Source organism: Spinacia oleracea, chromosome 5 (assembly GCF_020520425.1).
Source record: "Spinacia oleracea cultivar Varoflay chromosome 5, BTI_SOV_V1, whole genome shotgun sequence".
NCBI lineage: Eukaryota > Viridiplantae > Streptophyta > Magnoliopsida > Caryophyllales > Amaranthaceae > Spinacia > Spinacia oleracea.
Window position 1 is genome coordinate 20,651,982 of NC_079491.1, and position 25,802 is coordinate 20,677,783.

A 25,802-nucleotide genomic window follows, 5' to 3' on the forward strand; every position below is an offset into this window, starting at 1 on the left:
AAAAAATCCAAAGAACACTACTGTCATACGGTCCTACAGATACTCCCTCCGTTCATAGGGCCTGCTTTTTATTTTGGGTGTCTATAAATGTCGTGCTTATTTTTATAATCACAAATTCTTATTTACAATGGGTGTACAATAAATATTGTACACCGAAGTAAAAGTTGACTTAAAATGCTTTAAAGTTACATTTATATATGTAAAAGTTATCTATTTTTTAATGATAAATTTTTCATTTGAATAAAAAATTATTTCTTCAAAATCACTAATAATGTATAAATTAATCATTTAACCCTTTAAAATGTTTATCTATCAACTTTTTAATTTTATAATATAAAAGTTACAGAAAAATAGGTTAAAGTTACGAAAAACTGCATAAAAGTTATCTTGGTGTACAATAAATTTATTGTACACCTTGTGCGCGCAAGACCTTTTGTTTTATAATTTTTTAGGAAAAATTACTTTTAATAATCCAACCTTTAAGCCATTAGCCAAAATTAATCCAAACTTTTGATTATTTTTTATTAATCCAAGCTTTATACCCCTTTAACCTTTGTTACTCCAAAAAACTGGTCTGCTAAAAAGGTCAAAAATATCTGTTGACCTTTGGTTATTTTGGTTTCCCTCCTAAAATCGTATTCTTCATTACTCTCTCTCACCCACCACATTCAATACTGTCCTTTTACACCACCCCCCCGCCATAACTGCTTACAATTGTGACGCACGACTGTACCCGATGACATCCTCCTCCATTTGAAGAAAAAAGCGAACGGTGCTCTGAAAATCGCAGACTTTGCATACATGTTAATCAAGGAATTCGCCACTGGATTAAATACTCAAAACCACTCTTTATCACTTCCGCATGAACTTGACTCCCTTTAACAATCATATAATATTCCGACAAAGCCCCGAATACAGCTGCATAAGTAAAAGGGTTAGGCCTGATCCCTTCCTTTCCCATCCGAGTGAATACCTCTAATGCTTGTTCTACCAATCCATGTCGCACATATTCGGAAAGCAAAGAAGTCCAAGTAACCACATTTTTCACCTCCATTTCATCAAACACACGCTTTCCATCTTTCACATTATCAAACTTCATATGCATATCAACTAAAGAAGTACCCACACTACCATCCACCCCCAAACCCGATTTAATGCAATGGCAATGTAATTGTTTTCCAACAATCTGATTATTTGAAACACCAGACACCTTCAGTGCACAAGATAGGCTCGACCCATTATTCACCAAACCTAACCTATGAATTTCAAAGAATAAATTCAAAGCTTCCACATTCTTATTACTGCGAGAATATTCAAAGAGTAAGTGATTGTAAGTAACAACTTTTGAATCAGACATTGCATCGAACAGTTGGTGTGCATTATGTCCCAATTGAGATTGATGGTCACCAATTGGAGTTTGGGGATCATAAGCAATGCCATGTAAGTGATATGTATTCTGGGTTTCAAACAAAATTTGTGGGTGTCTCAAAAAAATTGAAGCTTGCTTAAATTTGACTTCTGCAAGTCTGTTGTAAGGAGTTCTGAAGAGAAGCATTGTAATGAAGACCACAATTAGCTACATATTGCACATCATTTCAGAGTAGAGTAATAGATGACGAAAACCCAAGTGGGCAAGAACACACATACAATCTCCAATGAGTTAGTTGTATACATATTTCAAGCTTCTCCTGTTTTTCACCAAATATTCACAGACTCATACAGAGTGATGAATTCGATCAAACAAATTTTTTATTTTTTTTGGTCATCTATTTCTCTCCTACTTTTACCTTTTACGGTATATCTCTTCTAATTTCAAAAGGTCTTACATGTACAAAAAAAATGGTGGAAGAAGCTATTTGCAGTGGTGATGGTGAACGAAGGGGAGGAAGAGGTTGAAGGAGATGAGCAGGGGAAGGAAATAAGGGCCGGGATGGATGACCAGAATTGAGGTTTTTTAAAGAATAACGGTGGAAATGGGTCCCACAATAACGGTACAATGCCACGTCATTGGTAATGACCGGCTAAGCTTGTTGGTAACTTGTAAGGTGCAACAAAGGTTAAAGGGGTATAAAGCTTGGATTAATAAAAAATAATCAAAAGGTTGGATTAATTTTGGCTAATGGCTTAAAGGTTGGATTATTAAAAGTAATTTTTCCAATTTTTTATTTATCAATTAATTTTTTTTCAACATATCCTTATCTAGATTTGGCAAATGAATCGTTTGGATCGGTTTAGATTGGGTCATTTTGGTTCACTTTCAATTCAGATCGGATTTGGGTATGGGTCAAGTCCATTCGGATTTCAGATTTCATTCGATTTTTGATGGTCGAATTTGGGTCAGGACTTTAGGTCAATATCGGATCATTATCGGTTCGGTTCATATCGAACCAGATCATATCATATCGATTTTTTTCGGGCTAGATCGATTTTTTTCGGGCTAGATCGATTTTTTCCGGATAAATTGGACTTTTCAGGTTTCAAGTTTTGATTTGATGATTTATCTTTAGATTTGGTCATTATTAAAAAAATATTAATTTTTTTTTTTAATATTATTATCATGTAACAATATCTCTTACAAAATAATTAAGGGATAAACGTATACGCTTCGAGATTACTGGTTTGTATGGGAATTATAGTAAACCATAAGGGTTACATTTTCACATTGTTACTGGTTTACTGTATGGAAATTATATCCAAGTGTTTTATTGGATTGTTGAGTCATGTAGTGTCGGTCATCTTGTAACCCTCCTCTATATAAAGGGAAGTAGTCAAGAGTAGAAGACAGAGTGCTTGGAGAGTCCTCTAGAGCAGCATACTTGCATTGAGGGACAGATTGACATTTCCATCTCTCTTGGAGCAAAGCAACTCTAGTTTTCTTCTTGTATTTAGATTCTTAAGTGTTGTAAGCTTTTCAAGTTTAATAAAATCCTTTTTTCAAAAGGGAACGTTATCCATTTGAACCTTATGTCTTAAATAAATTATTTTCTTGTTTAGAAGACCATCATTTAAAAACCACCAAATTAGATAGAGACTACGATCAGAGGTAGGAAACGAATTGATATTTGTTGTGCTTGATCTAAGGAAGGCAAGGTTAAGGTTAGCTACCTTTATAAAGCCGGAAGCTGAGAAAACGTCGGAGTATCCAGTGCCAACTACGTTCAGGTATCGGCCCAACCTCTCTATCTGGTCTACTGTTGCGAAGCATGGTGAGCTTATAAGCACAGAAAGTTATTTACGTAGGATATAAGTAGTAGAATTGTGATAGTTAGTACCTTAAAAGTCTTAAAAGTAAATCAGTACGTTTGAATTGCCAAATAAAGTTACTTTTAAAAAATGTATTTTGTTTTATAGCTACTTGCTATTAAGTATTTGATACTGTCAAACATCTTGTGTTTACCGTCATAATTATAGTTATACTGTCAAAGTTCGAGTAATAACTATCAAAATTATTCAAAGTAACCAGCGACATATTTGTCCACCAGTAACCAGCGGCCTAGGGTACCTGCCTTCTCTTGTACTTCGTAGATGTTTATTTCCATGACACAATTTGAGACAGTCTTCTCTCAATAGTCAATACTAGACACGAACTGATCTAAAGTAAGACAATAAAATATATTTTCACTAATGACCTTTCTATATGTACTACTGAACTAAAGTAAGACAATAAATCTATATAATATACTTAAAGAGAGGAAATCAATGTGGTGATGACATTTGTCACTCATTGATTGGCCTCTCTTTTAATATTAAAAATAAAGTTAAAAAAATAAAATTAAACAACAAATATTTTACAACACAATAATATAACGTAATATATGTACTTACTGTATTTTATGGTAACAAAAACTAATATGGAAAAATACATAAAGAATTAAAAGATACATCAATATTTTTACTAACTTATATATAGGATTTCCTATATATGTATACATAATCAAATTCTACACATAATCTAATTCAAACATACATCGCATATATCAGGATAAGTATTTGAAGTTTATACGGTTTATAACAGCCATATACTACGTATAACTACCGTATAATCTATTCAGCTTATGAATTAACCCTGAGTTTACCATTTATACGCTTGGCCTAAACTTTTGACAGGCATTTGACTGTTATTCTAGGTTTTACATACATGGTATAGAAAATAAATTTCCAGTTAACAAATATAACTGATTCATCACCAGTTAACAATAAATTTGAGATCTTTATACACATCATTTAACGTTAAGATACATTCTTCAAAATCTGACATTTGACACAATTCCCGGAAATATTAAGTTTTAATAGTTGTAATATATAAAATCTTAGTGCATACAGAGTGTAATTTAAACATTTTAACTATAATAATTAAGTTTTATTTAAAAGTGGTAAGCGTTAAAGATAAGATTTTAAATGCTCAATAAATTATACATTCGCCAAGACATTATAGTTGTAAATATGACAATCGTCCTACAATAAAATAATTACGAAGTATCATATTTCATAAAAAAAAATACGTAAAACCTTCTAATTACGTATAGTAATAATCGATTATAATACAAAACTAGATTATATCCCGTGCACACACATACTCCGTATATTCTAAAATTATTATTGGACCGGCCATACTGTTTACTAGCTCCGTATAAAATATTTCTCCCCCTAAATCTAATGTATAATTAATAAATATCGAAAGTACATATATATTGATTGAATCATTTAATATGAAATTTTCGTCCTACTACGTTTACGTATATCATATGCTTAATAAATTTGATCAAAATAATGATTAAATATATTTGTCATTATTGATATACCGATTTGATTAAAGTATTTGCAAAATAATTTTGAACAAATTATTATTATGTGATATGTAATCCCCCGTAATTTTATTATATTTTAATTATATACTTTAACGTATATTTAATATATTTAAATGTAAATTTACGAATTTTAGAAATGAATATGTAATTGAAATATAATTATGTTATTACATTTTGAATATTTTAAATGATTTACGAAATCAAATGTATTTTTGAATTTTACGTTGAAACGAATTCGGATTTTGAAATCACGTTCTATTGGAATTAGAAAGCAAATCCTAAATACTATTCCTAGCCCAATTGGGCAAAGCCCAAACCAACAAAACCCATATGACCATACTCCTTTCTCTTTTCTAATTCATGTAAAACAAAAATAAAACCCTATTCTATTTCTCCTTCCTCATTCACGTGAAACATCAACAAAAAAAAAAAGAAACAAAGCTCTTCATCCTCTCGACACAGCAGCCCCAGCAACCACCTCCTCGCCGCGGCTCCTCCCTCGACGCCGGTGAGTCCTTCTCCCTCTCATTCGATCTCTCCTCCCCTTGTTCTTTCTTTCTTTTCTTTTCGTTCCTTTTCCCTCTGTTTTCGTAGCTTAGCCTTGTCAATTTCGCAGCACCACCGCGCCCAGCCACCGTCGCCGTGAATTTCTGCCGCGCCCAGCCACCGTCGCCGGTGAACACCCCTGCCGCGAGCCACCGCCGTCCAGCCCTTCTCTCTCTCCTTAATCCTTGGTTATTTCTTAAACCCTAAGTAACTAATTATTTTAAATTAAAGCTTGTTAATTTAGATTATGTTCTTAAATTAAATTTGTAATTTTTATGGTAAATATGATTTTCAGATTTGATGTTGAGATTAAAAAACGAATTAATTTTCAGTTTTGATTAATTAAATATTGAGTTAGGGTTTATTCATGATGTATTAGTTTGAATTAAGTTTCTTGAATTAAAGTTAGAAGTTTTGTGATTTAAGTTATAAATTTCAGATTTTTGCAAATTATATAATAAAGTTATTAATTTTCAGATTATCAAATTACTTTGAAATATTAATTTGGATTGTTTAAAGTACGAAATTCAAGGTTTTTATGAGTTTTAATCATGATAGGTTGAGTATGGATTATTGAATTGGTTGTTTTGAGATACTAGGAACGTAGATTGACCTTGGTGAAGCTTTTCAAATGAATTAATGTTGCTGAAAATTTAGAGTACGATGTTTGCAAAGTTTTCAACGAATTTCAATCACTGGTTCAATAACTATGATGCTAGGAAATCAAATGTTTAAGTTTTGATATTGGGGAGAGCTCTAAATATGTTTAGGATGCATTTAGAATGCTTTATTATGGTTACCAATGATTAGAAATTGATTGGTATTACTCGTTGGTTGTTTTAGGCGGAGAATTCTCTTTAGGCGACTTTTGAAAGTGTTAAGGTGGCCTATCAGTTTGTTTACACAAGGTACGTACATACCTGTGTGCTTGGAATGTGTGCTAATTGATGAAACCATGTTGAATCTTGTTGTTGAACTTGGTTATGTTGATATTATTGTTGAACTTGGTGATGTTGATATTATGGACGAACTGGGTTATATTGAATGTGCATGTTTAATACTGTTGGACAAACTTATTGAACTTATTTTGCACTATAAGAACTGTAACATGTTAGTATGGATGTTTGATACAAACATGTTGGTTGGGAACACTAGATTATTCTATATGATTGGGTTGGATCAATTGGTTGTTGTTCCCTTTCTATCTTTTCACTACTTTATAAGGGCGGAGGACCTTGTTTAGTAAGTTGAAACTTTATGCCCATATACAGGGTTGCTCATGGTTAAAGGAAAGGTTGGTTAAGTTGGAATGAGTCTTGATTGATGCTTTTATGATCACTTACTTAATTCCAAGATAAAAACAGTTGTGAACAAATGTAAATTGTCTGTCTTATGTAATGGTTGAGTCATAACGGAATCTCAATTTGTAAATCATGTAAAGTGAAACTGAATAGCAATAGCTTTAGACTGTGCACGTCTGAAGTGACGGACAAACAGGAGTTGGGGTTCATGGTGGTAGCCCATGGCCTTTTCTGGGACCGGATTGATCACCGTGTCCTATTTTTATTTAAACGTTCCTCGATATCGCAGGTCACTGAGGTTACGGAGTCGCGCCCGTACCTCGTCTTCCTTAGTGAAGACTTCTGGATGGTCAACTCGGTCCATTGTCTATTTCAACTAAAATAATATTATGGTTATTAAGCCTAGCTTAGTCTAGTCAAGTATAATCGTCAAATTATTATGTTTTGTCTGTCCTTACTTATATTTATTAGTATCATGTTAGGGTTGTTGGTTTGATAGTATCATGCTAGGATTGTTGTTGTTTTAGTATGTAGTACTCAGCTTTGCTGATTACGTGCTTTGTTTGTGTGTGTTGATCATGGCTATGCCTTATTGATCCTGTGATGACCCATCTTTGGTGAGCAGTCTCTAAGGATCAATAAGCGTTGCCCATCTACAGGTTTGAAGATGATGCATCATTGGGATCGGGATTAGAGAGCTTGTAGTTCTATTCGTTTAATTAAGTGATTTAATTTGTTAACTTGGATTTGAAATTTGTCGTACTATTCGTATTTCCTTAATTCAGTTAATTGGTTTGGACCTAATATGTAATAGATTATTTACGAACCTAAAAGTTAGTTTTATGTTTTCCGCTGCAAAATTCTGAATAAGCCGTAACGTTTTCACACGGGCGATAATACTTTGATAATTCCCTACAGTTATATTTAAAAAGAGGTTATTTTAGAAAATGGGAATTGTTGGGGTGTTACATGATACCTATTATGTTATCCAATATTTTCTCCATACATAACCATTTATAGAAAACGATAGAAAAATAAAATAAAATAAAATAAAATAAAGTATATACTACCTCCGTTCCTTAATGTTCTTTACGCTTACTATTTGCACGGACTCCAATGCAATATTTAACGACTTATATATCCATTTCCGTATGTGAAAAAATTATAAAAACTTGATATTTTGAAAATACATAATGAGATCAATCTAACAAGATCTTACATGATAACATTTTGATGTATATAACAGTGAGAATTTACGGTCAAAGTTTTCACACTTTGGACACATATTCCAAAGCGTAAAGAACATTAAGGAACGGAGGTAGTATATTTTAGGAAAAAAGTTTTTGGCAGGGAAAAATTGCACTAGGAAGTGACATGTGTAATTCATGGTGTCTATTTTAGTATAAGGTAATAGATATATTTATATTAATGGCGTAAATTTCTTAATTTAAACATACTACTAAGTACTAAATTAACATGCTTTGAATATACTCAATACATCAAGATAAATGACTAAAAGAATTATATCGAATATACTTCAATATCACAATATTCACAACCATATGACAATGATTTGTTTAAAACATGAATGAAAGTATTTAAACATTTTTTATCATTTCATTTTGTAATTCCTGAATCTTTTAAATGAGAAACAATTTCAATAATTTTTTTGTTTAATTTTTATATTATTTTTTCTTTTCTTTTATTTGATCAAATTGGGTAATATCTTTTTGCATTGTAATCCACTGAATAGTTAAACTTGTACTATAAATTCAATTATTATAATATTGTCAGTGTTTAAAATTTGTGTCACATATATAACAAATACGGATATGTATATATAACAAATACTCTTGATTTAACATATTTTACAAGGTTATCTCAAACATATTTTAGGCTTCATGTTACTAACAAAATGAGGCACCTGACACTATGTTTTTTTTATGAATGGCTAGCCTATACTTTATTTTTAAATTCAAAAATATTTTTTTTCCTGCACCTAGAACACTCACCCAATAATAATATAGATTCGATGCTGGTGAGCGGGTATAAGGATAACATGTACTCACCTTATGGGGCGAGTTTAAATTTGCACTTAGAACACTCACCCAATCTTAATTATGAATTATCACTTTGTAATATTTTATCAATATTAGTATAGCTGATACAATTAATTTTAATAATAAAGTTATGTCAATATATTCAAAAGTTAGGTAAAGGAAAAGTGACTTATTCACCGAATATATGGATGTTAGGTTGTCAGTGGGCTCAATCTTTTGGGAGATCCCCCGCGCATCCTCTCCATGTGGGCGGAAATGAAGGAAAATTTAATTTGGTAGGTGATGGGGTTAACAATGTATTTGCCGCAGCCCGCAGGTAACCTGGCGAGAATGGATTTTAGATAGGACCTGCGCGCATCGCTTATCTTTCATTTAATTGATTATGAACATGTCTACATTATTTTTACTACTAACGTACATATTATAATCTTTTTTTATTTACTAAATTAATCGAATCAGGCAACTGAACTATCGAAGACGCCAGGACATAGTTTTACAATTCAAAACTTTTCTACAAAAAAAAGAAAGTTGAATCTAGGGGTGAGTTTACACAGTGGGTGATGGAGCGTGGATGAATTTTATTTTGTACTCGGCCTCTCGAGACGGGGAATGGGAGGGGTGGGTAAGAGTTAAGTGATCAAATAATGAGGTAAATACAACGATTATTAAGTGAGTATGACTACCGAAAGGAAGGGTGAATGAGATAACTTTATGTTTGACAGGGGTGATGATTGGGGATGAAAATAATTTAGTCCATGTACCATTATTTGGTTTAAATTTTTAAAAATAAACAAGACACTGAAAGGGGCAATAACAATTTATTCGTCATTTTTTTTAATTAAGAGAATATCTATAAGCACTATTTTAATGATAATAGTCTACCAGATTTTCATATAAATTTATATTTAGATTATAAACCGTGCATCGCACGGGTACTATACTAGTGTTTTATCTAATACAAATGAATGTTTAAGGCGTTAGTATGTTCATTGGTTATTTGATCAATAACCTAAATTTACTATAAGTTCAAACACGTCATTGTCATTGTCTTATATTCCAAACGAACGTGACTATTAATTCAAAATGTAAAGATTAAAAAGAAATAAAGTACAGAGAAACCAAAAAAAAAAAGTTTAAGTTTTTATTTGGAGGGAACAATTTTCTATGAACTGCATCTGGGATAGCGGTTTCCTTTAAAAACATAACCGCCATAACCGGAAAAAAAAAATTTACTTTTCTTTCTCCCTTGCTGACATGGACGGTATGGTGAGAATTAACTTAGAAAGTAACGTATATTGAAAATTATTAGATCTTTATGCAATATTGAAGGAAATCGCTTTAATTTTCTATGGTGAGGGAGGAAGGTTAGGTAAACAACAACACATGCCCTTACGACAGATTCCTCCACCAAGGCAGCCAGTGCATTTCGCGTCGCAGGCATCCTGAAAACATCCGGCTGAACCCTAAACCCTGAAAACATCCGCCATCGGCAAACAAGCAGCAGGACAGTTATCACTCATTATTGTATAGTTCTTCAGTGGAGAAATTTCCCTACTATTACCACCTGCACGTTTAAATATATTTTCGAGATTAATAAAGATATATTTGACCTATAGTATTTCTAAATAAATTAATATGGAGTAACAATAACAAACGATAAACATATATAATACGTAGTCGTATTATAATACTACATATGGAAAGTAAAAGTGTCAATTGCACTCACCGCAGGACATACAAACCAACACTAGCACCAAAAGGAAGGGCACAAAAGCTGACTTTCCGGCCATGTTTAAATTTATATCACTAATTGGTTAATTGAGAGGGTAATGAAATTGCAAACCACTTTAGCCCCTTATTTATACTTGGACAATGAATACGTAGTATAAGACTCGGAATTATTTTCAAATAAATATTTATTTTAGGACCCAAATCAGGTTTTAATATCCTAGATGTATAATATTTATTATTTCCTTTCAAAATTGCCTTCAATTGGGTAATTTATGGAAATCGTGATTGATGTCGACTTCACTTTATATGCTCCCAAAAAGTGAAATGGGAAAAATATTTGAACTCAAAGGGAGTAATTAAGAGTTCACATACATAATGTCGATCGTCCACACATGCAACTTTTTTTGGCCAATAACCAAAATTATCTTAATATAATGTTTATGCATGCGAATATGCGATGAAGGTTTGAGGATTTATGTGAACAATAATATTCCTAACAAAATTTAAATCATGCGGTCTTACAAAAATATTATGCATGTAGAATTATTATATTCATAGTGTTTATGCGTGCTTTGTAAAGATGGTTGTGGGCCAGCTCGCCCGAAGCCTGACCCGGCACGGGCACGAAGTCGTTGGTCGTGGGCCTTAATATTTTGGAAAAAACACGACACGACTCGACCCGACACGATAAAACACGTTAAATTTAGTAAAATTAGCCACGTGTATATGAAGATTACATGGAGCAAACAACCAATGAGTAGAGCGTCACGTGTCACGTATACTTTCTTAGAGACGCCTTTTAATATATCAAACATGCATGCATGGTTGGCATAGGTTTGAACCCTTGACCTTACCAAACTATTAAATGTTTCATGTTATCATTGCAAAAAAAAAAAAATATAAATAAATGTGAATGTTGTTAACGTAGTGGCCCAAAAACTAGTACGTAACTAATAAAGAGTCAATTTAAGAAATACTACTCCGTAATTGAGTAGATTATGTTTATGGAGCAAATAAAAAAGTGGCCGTTTCGGGAGGAAAAATCGTTAAAGTAGTTGTTAATGCTACAATTACTTGTTGTGGTCCTTGCAACTCTCACAGAAGATTGTTTATAATTTTCTATGAGATTGCATTCAATATACATTATTGCATTATCTCCCCGAAGTGAACACAGTATCAGTAGTAGAATCTGGCTTGGTGTTTCCTAGTAGCGAGCAATGGAGGTTCGTATCGACTGACCAATCAGTTCCCCTGAAACCATCACATTCATAATTCAACAAATTAAAACCATTGGATTGCCTTGCCTTTAAAATATCATACAAATTTCAATTTGCAGCTGAAATATTCAGCTTCAGAAAATGCAAATCATGCCTCTAATGCAAAATACTAGTCACATTGTGCGATTAAACAATTTGTTTTGATTTGATCATAAGGCTAACAATTGAATTTATGCAGGAGATTAAACAATTTAATAACTTACCTTGATTCAATATCAGGGCTCCGATTAGTCTTAACCACGTTTCCATTATAAAGATAACTTGGGGAAGAGCTAGCAGTATCCAAGAAATATAGCAAAATTGCCATGGAACAACTACAAGTAAACATAGCAATAGCGCCGAAGATCCACAGCAGAAGAGGGAAAGCGAAGTAGAATGCTCTCAATCCCAAAGACCAAAACAGGCATCCACGATTCAACTGTTGTGAGACATACTCAATAAACTCTTCTCTCCCCTCGTCAGATGATTCCGGTACATTAAGCAAGAAACTGATATGTGCATAGTATCTGGTAGTCTGCATATTGCAGAAGAATGCTACAAGGAAGCATATCAGAACTGATAAGTATTTGGTTGTGTGTATGGTATAGATTTCATTACTTGAGCTGCTCACAATAGCACTGATCAGGGAACTCAGAGTTATTGCTATTGTCGCCAATAGTGTGGACGCCATTAAGTTGTTCCGTATTGTTTGTACAGCCAGAACACCATTTTTTGCTGGATCCTATTCACAAACATCATCTCAGGTCACAGTATATATAATTACCATACTAAAGCGAGCAATAAAAACTTGCAATAGTATCTGGACTACATCACCAATTCTGTTGGAGTTGACTAACATATGAATAGTTTAATGTGTTTTCCAACTAAACACTTTTACAGACAGATGAGTATGCATTACTTTTTTCGAGCATTAGTCCCCAATAAACTCGTGCATTACACGGGTTCTAAACTAATTAAATAAAACCATTTCAGAACTCTCTTAACAGTTGTTCTCAAATATAGTCGATCTAACATTGAGTTTGAACTCGAAACATGATCTGCAGAAGCCAAATCATAGCAAGCTATAGGGAGTACAAATTCAGAAATCAGGTCAGATAACAGTATTGATCAAAATTCGAAGCTGAATCCATAAATTGTTAAGTAAATGAGATCAAATAATCCAACAAAGAAGAGAAGGGGACTAACCCTCATCATATGGAGAACCCATTGGTGGCGGCTAACAGCATTCAGGCCGATAACAGTTGTTGTAGGACGACGAATAATGGTGAAGAGAAGCCATAAATGGTATATTCCAAGCACTATAAGTCCTAAAGGAACTAATACATAATCCCTGTACTTTTCTTCAAATATTTTTGAATTCATTATGAATTCTTTTTCCTTTCTAAAATAAATCTAACAGTAGAATTTGGTAGTGATTTTGTGCAAATTGGTGCTTGGGAAATGTTTTTTAATGGTGCAGTTTTTTGGACATGGTCCTCAATTGGCTTTTTGCTACTGCAAATAGACAAGATTCAGTACTCAATTATGCAATCACAAGATGACAAGTTCCCACTTATACTTTATCAACAATGATATGAAAAATATAGGTAAAAAAGATTCCGAATATTGTAAAGTTAATTTAGAAGACGACATGAGGATAATGCTATTGGTAAGAGATGCTGATGGATGTCAAAAGCTCTAAGTTTGTGTTGACCAAATTCATCAAACAAAAATAAAAATCTCTCCAATGGCATCCACGTATGTACTCTTGAAAACTACGAGTGATTCTTTTTCGGGATTAATAAACAAAGTAGACACGATGTTAACAACTAGGTGCACTATCTTAGATTTTTCCACTTTCGTGGTTTGTACATGAATTCACCAAGTTTGTCAACACTTGTTATATTAATATCACCCATGTCATACACTTGAACCAAGTACGTTGTTTAATAAGTAAATTAAGCTTCAACTAAGTCAAATGTGAAGTATTATTCAGTAGCGTGATTGAAATAAGGGTACGTAATATATTATATATACCGTGCAGTCGTGCACACAAGAAACATTGATCGAGTCAAGGATGTGAGCTCAGAAGTTAACACTATTATATTACAGACAAGTACATGCTTGTATAAAATAAGCAGTAGACAGAAGAAGAATAAGGATGTGAGGTCCATTACTTGGTCTTTTTAAAATCATTTATATGGCTGTAGCAGACTCTACGCAGTTGTAATCCCTGTCTTTCATGGACTCACAGTGAAGTTGTCGTGTAAAATCGTTGGTGGTGTCCAAGAAATAAAGCACAAATGATATCAAACAACAACAACCAAACATAGGGATAGGCCCAAAGATCCACAGATAAAGAGGGAAGGACAAGTAGAAGGCTCGTAAGCCAAGAGACCAGAAGAAGCTCCCTCTATTCAAGCTTCGTGCAGCATATTCCATGGCTTCTCTTTTGCATCGAGATGTAGGTAAGGTAGCCAAGAAGCTTACGTGAGTATAGTATCTAATGGACTGGACATTGCAGAGAAAAGCTACAAGGAAGCAAAGGATGAGGGCGAAATACTTGACAGCTGAGATGATCTCACTTTTGTTACCGAATACTAGTTTTGAGGATGCATTTGTGACGGTTGAAGTATTGCTCACAAATACACCGATGATTGAGCTCAGTGTAATGGCTGTGGTCGCCAGAAGGGTGGACGCCATCATGTTGTTACGAAGAGTTTGAACTATCAAGACACCGTTTTTCAGGGGATCCTGGAAGCATGTATAGTGTCAGTTCCCAGAGTCATATACAAAACAGTTCCTCATAGTATTTACTCAAGAATTTCCTCATCAAGAAATGCCCCCATCTCAAGATGTTGCAGTAACACTCACAGCTTTCTGTCAAGCTTCCAGTGCCTTAGCTAAATAAATGACAAGAAATTCAAAAGACAGTAAGTTTCTGAAGACAAATTATTGATAGTCTGCTAGTGTTGAAATTCTTAACCAATTATTGAACCAAACACAAGAAAGAACATGTAATCTCCCTGAACCGGCCATAAATGCAGCGATTCTCTTAGGCATAACAAATTAATCACATGTTCAGATTCTTTTACCAAATTTCAAGACTCGATTAGTGAAATACCCTATAAATCTATGACTTGCTCGTGTTTCCTTTTTGGAGCAGTTGTTTAGCAGTATCACCTTTTGGTTCAGCCTTCTCCTTATCTTGTCTAGATTTTGGTAGAAAGAGGAATGAGTGCACAGCTCACACAGTCACTCCAGGTGTATTAAAGATTAGATAAAGGCATTTCAGCACTGCAGGAACCAGGATGAGTGCACCAGTGCTGCAATATAATGCAAACATCTTGAGAACTCTAAACTTCGATACTAGTATAGGAGTACTGAACCCCAGTAAAAGAAACACTTTCCAGGGAGAGTTTTGTAGCATTGTTTTTATCTAGCTTGAGAAACAACCCCGGGAGCTCTTTCCTCAGATTAATCATATAGGGAGTGAGCGAGTACTATCCTATACTACCTTACATAAAAGAGACATACAATACGTATACACCTGTTGTACACCATATAGGAGCGAGATAGCTTTTAGGAAATTGGACCTAGTACTCTAGTAGTCTAATACATGCCTAAAAGTCATCTTTTTCTTACTATTAATTATACTCTTGTACAGATATTTGGTTAGATAGTTCCTGCATTTTCCAGAAAACTATCAGTAGTAAGAACCTCCTTGTCAAGTGGTATCACTTGGCTTAAGAACACTCGTGTTATGATCATTTTTTTTTTCTCACAATACTACTTATTGGACTCAGGAGCAAGTGTGAAGAATGATCAGGAGCAGCATATGAAAGCATCAAGTACAAAGATTTTTCACATTTGCCATTGAGTCGTCCATTGATCATAGAAAACAATACAAGAGCCAGAAATGGGCATCGACTTCCCCTCTTATCTACTGTCATTGCTACAAGGGAATTCTTATCCAGCACACCTGACGTTTCCCCTTATCCCCTTCCCAGAGGTGTACCTAGCTAAACAAATAAGACACATCATGGGTTGTAAATTAAGTTGAAGCAATCATATTTGAATCTTTGTTGTTAATATTATCTATTGCCTTGAATAACTATGTAAGCAACGTATACAGGCAAGTTCAGCTACGTACTTGTCGTATTAAGTTACGTTAGGTTAGCCTTGAAAACATATATAAATATATATACTTCAGCAATGCTAAATTAAAGGTAGGCATCTATATTATCCCCAAATACTCTTGTTTTTAGCTTATGGTATCCAGCTTAACAATCTATCGTTGTTCTAAGACGCAAGACTTGTCAATGAATTAACACCTTTGTTTTTTCTGGTGCGATTGAGCCACGAAATGAATTAACATCTTCGTTGTAATGCCTTAGACTGGCGGAAATTAGTACTCTCTTCAACCCTTCGATTCAAAGCTATGTGTTATTTGACTTTTTCAAAGCAGAGTTGACAATGCAAGCTTTGCTTACGACCATAATACAATCTTAGAATATACTATACCTTAAATTGAATTACGGAGCACAACATAGAATCCATTCATTCATCTCGGAATATACTTCCAACATAATACACATAGGCGCCACGTAGGGTATGCGTCATCAAATTTTTTTTACTATCAATTTAATATTTTTACTATGAAAATATGTAAATAAGGTATTCGAGATAAAAAAGGAAATAAATTAGAATATTGAGATTTCCCTACTTTTTTTTAAAACATGTATAATAGATTATGTAAGTTAAATATTTTAGAGCATCAATTATAAGGCTAACTCTTATTTACCCCCTCTTAATCTCTCTCCTCCTCCACGTCATCACCATCTCTTATTAAGAGTTATCTACCAAATACCCAAGAAATAGGCCACCTCTTATACACTAACTCTTACATACAATTTCACATGTTTTCTCTTTTTTTTTTAAAGAAATATAAGTGAAAAGCATACATAAAATACACCTCATACCCCCTCTTATTTCTAAGAGCTACCTCTTATTTAGAGGATGTCTCAATCAACCTCTAAATAAGAGGTAGCTAAGAGTTACCTTAATTTTTTTAAGAGCTAGCTCTTAGACATTCTCTCTCCTTAAGAGGGGGCTAAGAGTAAGCTACAATTGATGCTCTTAGTTTCCAATTTAAATCATGACACATAAGCATGCCATGTCGTCATTGTGACACGGCTTAAAGGTCGCATGTTGCGACCTTTATCATTTTCGTACATTTTTAACTAATAACTAAAAAAACAAATCAAAACTATTTTAACAATTTTTTGCAAACACATAATATTTTACTAATTGTCAGACCACATGCCATATCACGTGGCACACCTTTGTATTGCATTTTTATTTAAGCCCCCCTAAATCTGAGTCTAATTTTGCAATTATCATACTATATTGCTTAATCTTCTATTGGTTCCCTCGTTACGGTTTAAGATCTGGCGGTGACCATGTTCACCCAACCGAATTATTAGTAGGCATAGTCTAAGCCTTAAATAAAATACCAATTGTCTATTGGTTCAGTGGTGATAGAGGTTGAACTTGGTAGGAAGGACCTATGTTCAATCCCCGCAACAACAATTGTGAGGGGACTGAAAGCTATCCACTCAGATCTCGCCCCAAATCCGGATTAGCCTTAAGGGTGAAGCGGATGGTATACCCAAAAAAAAATAGTCTAAGCCTTAAATAATGCTAGAGTGTCTAATAATAGGAGATGATGATTCTCTAATCTCAGATACTATAGAACAATCTATCTAATCTAACATTAAGTACACTCTCACAACAATGGCATACACAATTCAACACACCAACACAGAATTACCAAAATGAAGACTGAAATTAAAGCCGGAAATGGAAAAAGGCAGTAATTAAATTGCGGAGGTAGAGAAATAGATTATTAGTACCTCCATAAGAGAGAAAACCCATTGACAACGACTCTCAGCATTGAGGCCGATAACAGTATGCCTGGGATGACGCTTGATAAAGATGACTAACCAAATGTGATAAACTCCAAACACCAACAAACCCAATGACACTAACACATAATCTAATTCCTTCACATCCATTCTTACTTAATTTCAATCTCTATCTGTCGCACAATCTTTGTCTTCTGTGGAACAAATTTAGTTATGATAATTGTGGTCTTAATCAAAAGTTGGAAAGAGAGAAAGAAAGAAAGAAAGAAAGAAAAAGATGATTGTGCTACTTTCTCTTGTGTTTGGCCTTAAAATATCTAAGGTGGGAAGCAACTAATTAAGAACAAGTGTCTCACTGTGAAGCAATAACCCGCGGAATATGATTCCATTCCGTTATTAACGTTGTAATTATTATTATTTTAACAAACATCCCTTTTCAATTCGGACAGCGTGAGTTATTACGATTGGTCCTATTTGGGCTCATCACTTTAATTTAATGTTGCTAACTAGATTTCGTTGTTCAAACTTGAAATTCAAAGGGATGTTTATTAACTTTCTTACTTTTCGGCTAATATTATCTCTCTTATGTTCATATTTCAGCCTCGTCTGTTTAGTAATCATCTAATATTGTTTATCAACTATGTATAATTTTTACATATTGCTAACTCGATATATTAGAATTTTACATACTGATAACTAGATATGTAAAAAGTACGTAAAATTCTAATATATCGAGTTAGCAATATGTAAAAACTAGAAGTTTCTATTGAATTGTTAAGTTAAAATAAATCTCTTATATATATCAACTGCTATATTATATATATTAGATTAGATTGGATTTTAATTTTTTTTGGATTGAATTTCATTTTAGATTTTTTTAGATTTATTATTATAGTGTTTGATTTTGGATGAAATTGTATTATAAGAAATATTAATAATTAATTAATAAAAATATCTACGTCGCATTCGAATTTTTAATTCAAAAATAATTTTGAAGTCTTATTTTTCATTGGCCGAAACCATTAGATTTCCTACGTGACGCTCTAATATTGGATTAATGTTTGATTTTGGATTGAATTTTATTTTAGATTAGTGTTTCATTTTTGATAAATTTTATTTTAGATTTATTTTTTAATTATTAGAGCGTTTGATTTTGGGTGGAATTGTATATATTAGTAATTATCAATTATTAATTAATTTAAATATCTAGGTGGCACCTAATTAATTATCTACGTGGCACTCGATTTTTTTAATTCAAAAATAAATTAGAAATCTTATTTTTCATTGGCCGGAACCATTAGTAATCCTAGGTGGTTCTCTAATAGTTCAGCAAATATGCCTCCTTTATATATATAATATATATATATATATATATATATATATATATATATATATATATATATATATATATATATATATATATATATATATATATATATATATATATATATATATATATATATATATATATAGAGGAAGACTCATGTGAGAACACCCCCTTTATGTGAGAATAAATCTTGGCCTTTGGATCTTTTCTAATCTAACAGCTCAAAATCAAGGGACTAGTAATGGCATTTTTGTAAATACGTTGAACAATAACCCAACTATCTCCTTCCCTTTTCACGCATAATTCTTTCTATCTCTGACCTTTGTTTTCTCTCTCTTCACTTTACTTCCATTGGAGACCTCAATCAAGGTCGATTTTCGCTTCAATTTCAGTTTAATTCGCTGCGATTTCAATCAAATTCTCGAATATATTCATCAAATTTCCAGATTTTAATTTTTTAAAGGTATGATACCAATTTTTATTTTCATGATTATGTGATTATTCTTGTGATTTTTGGACAAATTTTGTTGAATTAAATTTCATTTTGGAGTGATTATTTGTATTATGATTCAATTTCGTTCTTAATTTGTGTTTATATTCAGATTACATCATGTTTTGTGAAAGTCTATTGTTTGAAAAATTCATATTTGTGCCAATTCAATTGTCCGACGACGATCGATCATGTTGTTATTTGTGCGAATTCAATTCGAATTTGGATCGAATCGACTCCATATGTTGGAACATTGTTGTATTTTTCTTGTTTTTTAATTTCAGATTGATCATTATTCTATCTGTTTGAGTAATGGAATTAGAAGTTCATCATAATCTGGTATCATCATTCATCGAATCCAATCAGTTTTTTTATTAATACGTCTGATGTTTAATGTTCTGAATAATTGGTCATTGTGTTCCGAATAATTATTTTAAATGTGCTGAATAATTGTTCTTTTTGTTCTGAATAGTTGCTTTTGTTGTTCTGAATAATTGTTTCTGATGTTCTGAATAATTGATTTTCATGTTCTGGACTTGTATTCATATGTTCTATATGTTAATATTATATATGCTCTGAACTTTTTTCCATTATTTTGTAGATTCTGTTGTAAATAGTGAACAACTTGCAAGTTGTTCTAATTCAAATGTGTCTAGTTGTTAAGTTTGGTTACCATGATCCGAAATTTACCAAACAAAAGTGAAGTGAACTTGTAAGTTATAACTTTTTATAAAGTTATTTGAAAATTTAGATTTCTGTTTTATTTCTTTTCATGTTCAGAATAAATTTTCACTGCGTTCTAAAGAATACACAACATGTTCTAAGAAACTCTATATTGTGTTCTATACAATATAATATACATAATGTTCTAAATAATATGCATCATGTTCTAAAAAATGTACAGAATGTTCTAATTTGTATTTACTTTTATTATTTGTGTTTAGTTGTCTTGACACTAAATCTCTTTTGATATTTTCAGGACTCTGTCACCGAATCCGTTTCTTCAGACAATACTCGATTTCAGTGTCGTGCAACAAGAGTTGTTGATTTATTTGTTACATTTTTTTGTTTTGAAGAATTATCTAACGTTGCACTCTTTGTTACATAATTTTTTTATGTCTTTTTTTTAGTGTTACATTTTAGTTATCATTATGGATGGACAGTGTTACAGTTCGAATTGTTATATAAATGTTTTATGTTTTGTTCTAATCGTATATTGGTTTTGTTGACCATGTTCTAAAATTAAACACATTTTTTCTACAAATTGTTGATCATGTTCTAAATTTTTACATATTTTGTTGTACATAGAAAATAGAATATTTTTCTTTGCCAATCATTTGAACAAGGTTTAGCTAGTAGAATTGTGAACTATTTGACCTTTTTTTAATAGATTCATTAGCATATCACATAACAAATATTCGTCAAATTAAACTTCAAACAAGGATAAAACTTTAAGAAAATGAATCTATTACAAGTTGATCAAAACCAACCAATATCGAATTTGTCAGTTTACTAATTGTACGAATTCAACCTAAAGTATTTACAAGACATTCAACATTGATGTTACAAAGGAATTATGATCTCGTTAAATTTGATTCTTTGTTTCCCATTTACTTGACTTTGAAATCATAACATGAAGTTCAATATTTTCCTTGTGCGCCAATATCTTGCCACAATATCTCTTCATTTGCCTAAACTGCAATAAATTAAATTTTGAGTATTAGAAACAATAAAATAGCATATGTTCTGAATATATAATGTGATACTCCGTATTTTTATGTCGCCCTATTTTATATTTCAAGGAAATATACGGAGTTTTACGTTTTAAATATTCAGAGCAATGTTACATTTTAAACAAGAGTATACATATTATAAAAGTTATTTTAACCTCAAAGAAAAACAAAACGTTTTATTTCAAGAAAAAAATAAGGAAACAATTAGTTTACAAGGTTACGATTTAGAAAAGGAGTTTAGATTAAAAAGGAGTTCAGATTATAATTTCCAAATATTTTAAATTAAGGGAAGATCTGAATTTTATTATAAAGAAAACCCAAAACCCTTATTTATATCCCCTTCTCGCGTAGTGTTGTTTCCTATTCTACTGTCGCCGTTTTCCTTCTCTACTCGTACCTTGTTCCTGCGATCTCGCCACACCTACCATTGCTGCCGAATAATCTGTACTCTCACCTTCTCGCCTTCTATCGGTACCAAGTTCGTAGAAGGGAGATTCTAGCTAGCTCGTTACCCTTAATCTGTTTTCGTACTTCAAAAGGTACGTACTAGTCCTAGAACGTACTTGTAGTATTAGTGGCATGAGTAGGCCTTAGGATTATTTATATTTCAATGAATGTGTGGTGATGCGTACACTTGGGATTATGTCGTTGTTTGTTTATTATAAGAAGCAAGCATGATCTTTCATATTATTGTCTTTACAAGTTTTACTATTGTCAATTAGACTAAGTTTAGACATAGTATGTTAGGAGGTCTCTCAAAACCTCTGAGCCAAGGACTAATGGCCTAATAATGAGTGTCGTAATTGTTTGATCACTCGTCCTAAAGGAATTAAAAGAGAAGTCGTGTTTCTTATGTTGCGTATTTATATTTTGTTTAAGGTCTAAACAAATTGAATAACAAGGAAATTACTAAAGCACTTAAAGTGAAAGGAATGGCTTGTAAGCTCTCAGAGATAATTTCTCGAGTAGTAGTATGGGTAAAGGGACAATCTTTGTATTAGTATCCTGCACTCTTTATTATGCGCTAGGGCGCTTTTACCTACAGAAATCGAGTTAACTAAGTAGTTAAACTTCCTAGAGAAGGTACGTCAAGGACTCTTCTCGGGGGTATGCATACTGATTCAAGGGTTGTTTATACTAGAGGACGCTCTAGTAAGTTTAAAGTTACATATTCGAAGGCACGTCTAGGACTCTTCGATACTCTTATAGGATCGTTAGGTGCGGTCAAGGACGGCCTATGATCAATCTTTTATATTACAATGCCAATTCTAATTCACATAAATCAAGGTTGAGTCGGTAAGTTAGTGTCGTGTCCTGAGGTGCATTATTTAATAGTATTGAGTGTCTAGAGTGTTTATTACTAAATGATTATTGCTTTAGTGCGTATTCAGCATTAGCTGACTTGATCTTTGTTGTTGTTGGCCATGTCTCTTTATATGATGGCCCTGCGGTGAACCATAATTTCACTTGGGATTATGGGGAGCAGGCAATCTACAGGTTTGCAAATAAGCATGCATGGGGATAGATTTTTGAAGTACCTTTTCCCTTTAAGTATTACATTAGTTTTGGATTTTAATTTGTTGCAACTGCTTAACTTAACTTATTTCTTGTGTTGGAGTTTGGATTTAAGAAGGGGCCTATTGAGGTCTCCATATTGTATTTGAAATATTCGTTTTAAGACTTCCGCTGTTTATTTTCAAAGTTAGACTATAAAAGGTAAACTGTTTTTTTTTTTTTTATTTAATTATTTCATCTGCCTTATACGTTCCATCGTGGCAGTAACACCCCAATGTTTCTCTACTCTCAAATATAAGGTGTTTTAAATAGGGAGGATTATGGGGGTGTTACAAAATGGTAGCCAGAGCTATTGGTTTCAGTCTTACTAATGTCATTCTTGAAAAAAAAAAAAAAAAATTATTTAATTTTGTTTTCAAAGTTTACGAAATAAAATGTTCCTTTACTAAGGGTGGAAAAAGGGAGTATTGCATATAGACTGATCTGTTAAAGTGCATTAAATAAGTGATTAAGATGTCTAAGTGATCGGCATATTTGACATTATCACGCACACTCAATTTGTTCGAGTTTTTTTGTAGCCTGTTAACTGTACATGTATTTCGTACAATTGAAGTTAGTAATTATATTGGAATCTTAAGTGTGGGTATTACATGAACGATTTGATGGTTAGTTTAACTGCTAGTGTTGTTTCATTATAAAGTGGTGTTTATACACTTCCTTAGACTAGTTGTCTATGCTTTGATCCGCAATACACTATTAGTCCTTTTATCCTTTTAATTAGGACTATTTGAGTAGTAAGTTGAGCACTAGTATTAATCGTATTAGTGTGGAACGAGAAAGAATTATCTCAATATAGTGAGATTAGCCATGATATGTGAGCTATAAAGCCATATTCTAGTATTTAGACAGTATGGGATCATTGTATGATCTATAGGGATGTGTTTATTAATTAGTTAGGCAGTTTAAAAGTACCGTATGATCAAGTGTGTTATTTCATTAGGTTGTTTGATAATGCAAGGTATTAATTAAAATGGCTTTCTTATACGGGTATAATTGTCTACTTGATGTGTGTATAAGCTACACAAAGCTTTGACTTTATTTGTGATGTCATACATGTGGTTGTTACTGTATGTAGTAACAAAGAATAATGATGGAGTCGAAAAATGATGGAGTTAATAGATGAAATATAATAAGTATCCCTGTAGTAGTTGCTGAAGTAAAATAAAGGCACACGACTGTATGTCTGTATCAGCCCTCCATTATTCAATGGGCTACTCCCATTTTACTATCGTACACGCGGTTAACCTAGTATATGTTATTAGAAAGTGTAAGGCTAGTTTTGGATCCTTTTAAAATATATGTTCGTACAAATGGGACTTATATCATTAGAAATAGTATTTTGTTCTTACGACTAATCTATGTGTGAAGTTAGTCTTAACTTTGACAAGTTAGGAGTAGTACTATATATATATTTATATAATTTTTTGGTTACTTATGGATTAAAAAAAAAAAAAAAAAAAAAAAATCTACTTGAGAGAAGGGAAAATGGCACGTGTAGTCTGGTATGATTGCATAGTGAAACTTAATTTAAATCTATAAATAAGCGTTCCGCCTACCGATGCAGGAACTAATGGCTGGCCGTGGTAGACGGGTTGATACCGAAATCCAAGCTATGAGGGATACGTTAAGGCAACTGATTCAGGTTACGCAGAACCTGGCTCAGAATAATCTTGGGCATTTACACCAACCTCACCAAGATGTAGCTGGTGAACTATATAAGAAGATAAGCATGAATAAACCTACATACTTCACCGGAAAGGGGGATCCAGCCGCCCTGGAAGATTGGTTTCGCGAATTCGAGCGATTGTTTGAGACCCTCAACTGTCCGGAAAATTTGAAAGTACCTAGTGCGGTGTTCTACATCCGCGAAGAAGCTGACATGTGGTGGAATCGTGCTAAAGCGACCCTGCAGCAACAGACAAACTTTGGCTGGGAACAATTCAAGATCGCTATTCGTGCAAAGTTTCTACCTCCCCATGTCAAGAAGCAGAAAAACCTGGAGTTCATATCTCTGAAGATGGAAGGGACAAACATGACAGTTCATGAGTACCACCAAAAGTTTATTGATCTTATGAGGTTCGCACCTGAAACTGTCCCAACTGAAGAAATCAAGGCCCAAAAGTTTGAATTGGGGCTATCCTATGAACTTCAAGAGAAACTGTCTGGAGAAAACTTCACTTGCATGGATGTCTGCTATGGAAGAGCTGCCCATCTGGAGGGTATAAAGCTAAGGAAAGAGGCAAGCTCTGTTGGGGATAAGAGGAAAGACAACCCTGTTCAAAACCATCAGCGATTTGATAAGAAGCCCAAGTTCGGGAATAATTTCAATGGTAGTTCACACAGCAATGGCAAGCAGCCGAATGGGAATCGCTTTGAAGGGAAAAGGAATGGGAATGGTGGTCAAGGCCAACGGTACCACTACTGCAAAAACTGCCCAAACAACCACCCAGGAAAAGACTGTAATGGGGAATTAGTGGAGTGCAACAAGTGTGGAAAGAAAGGTCACCGACGCTATGAATGTTATTCCAATGTTAAGAACACTAATGGCAATGGGAGCAACCAAACTCGTTCAGGCAATGGGGGAAATGGTAATCACCAGTATAGGAATGGCAACGGGAATCAGCAGTACAAGAACGGTAATGGGAACAAAGGTTACAATTCTCAGCAAGGCCAAGGATTCAAGGCGAACGAGAATGGAAATGGAGCCAAGCCTAATGGTAACGGAAACAGAAATGGCAATACACCGGGAAAGCTCAACGTGATGAATAACCAAGAGGCTGGAGCGTCACATGATGTGGTGACGGGTACATTTTCTATTAACTCAACACCTGTTAGAGTTTTATTTGATTCAGGAGCTTCATATTCTTTCATTTCCAGTTCTATTTTAGAAACCTTATACTTAGATAATCCGAAATCTGTGTCTGTTCCTATAGCTGTTCCTTCTGGGGAAATAATAAATTGTAAAAAGTGTTACGATGGGGTAGAAATTTGTATTGCTGATGCTATTTTTCCTTCAAACCTTTATGAATTTCAGTTGGGTGGTCTAGA

The 25,802-nt window shown here is 33.3% G+C and overlaps 3 protein-coding genes across 3 annotated transcripts; all 3 read right to left on the reverse strand.

Moving 5' to 3' along the window:
- Positions 1 to 808: 808 nt before the first annotated feature.
- On the reverse strand, positions 809 to 10,505 carry LOC130461349 (pentatricopeptide repeat-containing protein At2g27610-like). Its single transcript, XM_056829422.1, has 3 exons — positions 10,442 to 10,505; positions 10,109 to 10,185; positions 809 to 1,576 (listed from the first exon to the last, which is right to left on the reverse strand). Exons 1-3 carry the CDS (start codon positions 10,503 to 10,505, stop codon positions 809 to 811), a joined length of 909 nt encoding a protein of 302 aa, XP_056685400.1.
- A 906-nt stretch (positions 10,506 to 11,411) lies between these two features.
- Positions 11,412 to 13,531, reverse strand: LOC110797165 (uncharacterized). Its single transcript, XM_022002258.2, has 3 exons — positions 12,909 to 13,531; positions 11,927 to 12,444; positions 11,412 to 11,697 (listed from the first exon to the last, which is right to left on the reverse strand). Exons 1-3 carry the CDS (start codon positions 13,083 to 13,085, stop codon positions 11,598 to 11,600), a joined length of 795 nt encoding a protein of 264 aa, XP_021857950.1. The 5' UTR covers positions 13,086 to 13,531; the 3' UTR covers positions 11,412 to 11,597.
- A 175-nt stretch (positions 13,532 to 13,706) lies between these two features.
- LOC110797166 (uncharacterized) lies at positions 13,707 to 17,929 on the reverse strand. Its single transcript, XM_022002259.2, has 2 exons — positions 17,618 to 17,929; positions 13,707 to 14,456 (listed from the first exon to the last, which is right to left on the reverse strand). Exons 1-2 carry the CDS (start codon positions 17,777 to 17,779, stop codon positions 13,899 to 13,901), a joined length of 720 nt encoding a protein of 239 aa, XP_021857951.1. The 5' UTR covers positions 17,780 to 17,929; the 3' UTR covers positions 13,707 to 13,898.
- Positions 17,930 to 25,802: the final 7,873 nt, after the last annotated feature.

Excerpts from the sequence above, each read along its gene's own strand:
- LOC110797166 (XM_022002259.2), bottom strand. The coding sequence starts at position 17,779 with ATGGATGTGAAGGAATTAGATTATGTGTTAGTGTCATTGGGTTTGTTG. Across the intron at positions 14,457-17,617 it reads GGGTTTTCTCTCTTATGGAG|GATCCCCTGAAAAACGGTGT; the intron begins GTACTAATAATC and ends ACATGCTTCCAG.
- LOC110797165 (XM_022002258.2), bottom strand. The coding sequence starts at position 13,085 with ATGAATTCAAAAATATTTGAAGAAAAGTACAGGGATTATGTATTAGTT. Across the intron at positions 12,445-12,908 it reads GGGTTCTCCATATGATGAGG|GATCCAGCAAAAAATGGTGT; the intron begins GTTAGTCCCCTT and ends GTTTGTGAATAG. Across the intron at positions 11,698-11,926 it reads AGCCCTGATATTGAATCAAG|GGGAACTGATTGGTCAGTCG; the intron begins GTAAGTTATTAA and ends TGATGGTTTCAG.
- LOC130461349 (XM_056829422.1), bottom strand. The coding sequence starts at position 10,505 with ATGGCCGGAAAGTCAGCTTTTGTGCCCTTCCTTTTGGTGCTAGTGTTG. Across the intron at positions 10,186-10,441 it reads GTTGGTTTGTATGTCCTGCG|GGTTTAGGGTTCAGCCGGAT; the intron begins GTGAGTGCAATT and ends GGATGTTTTCAG. Across the intron at positions 1,577-10,108 it reads CCTTGGTGGAGGAATCTGTC|CTAATTGTGGTCTTCATTAC; the intron begins GTAAGGGCATGT and ends TGCAATATGTAG.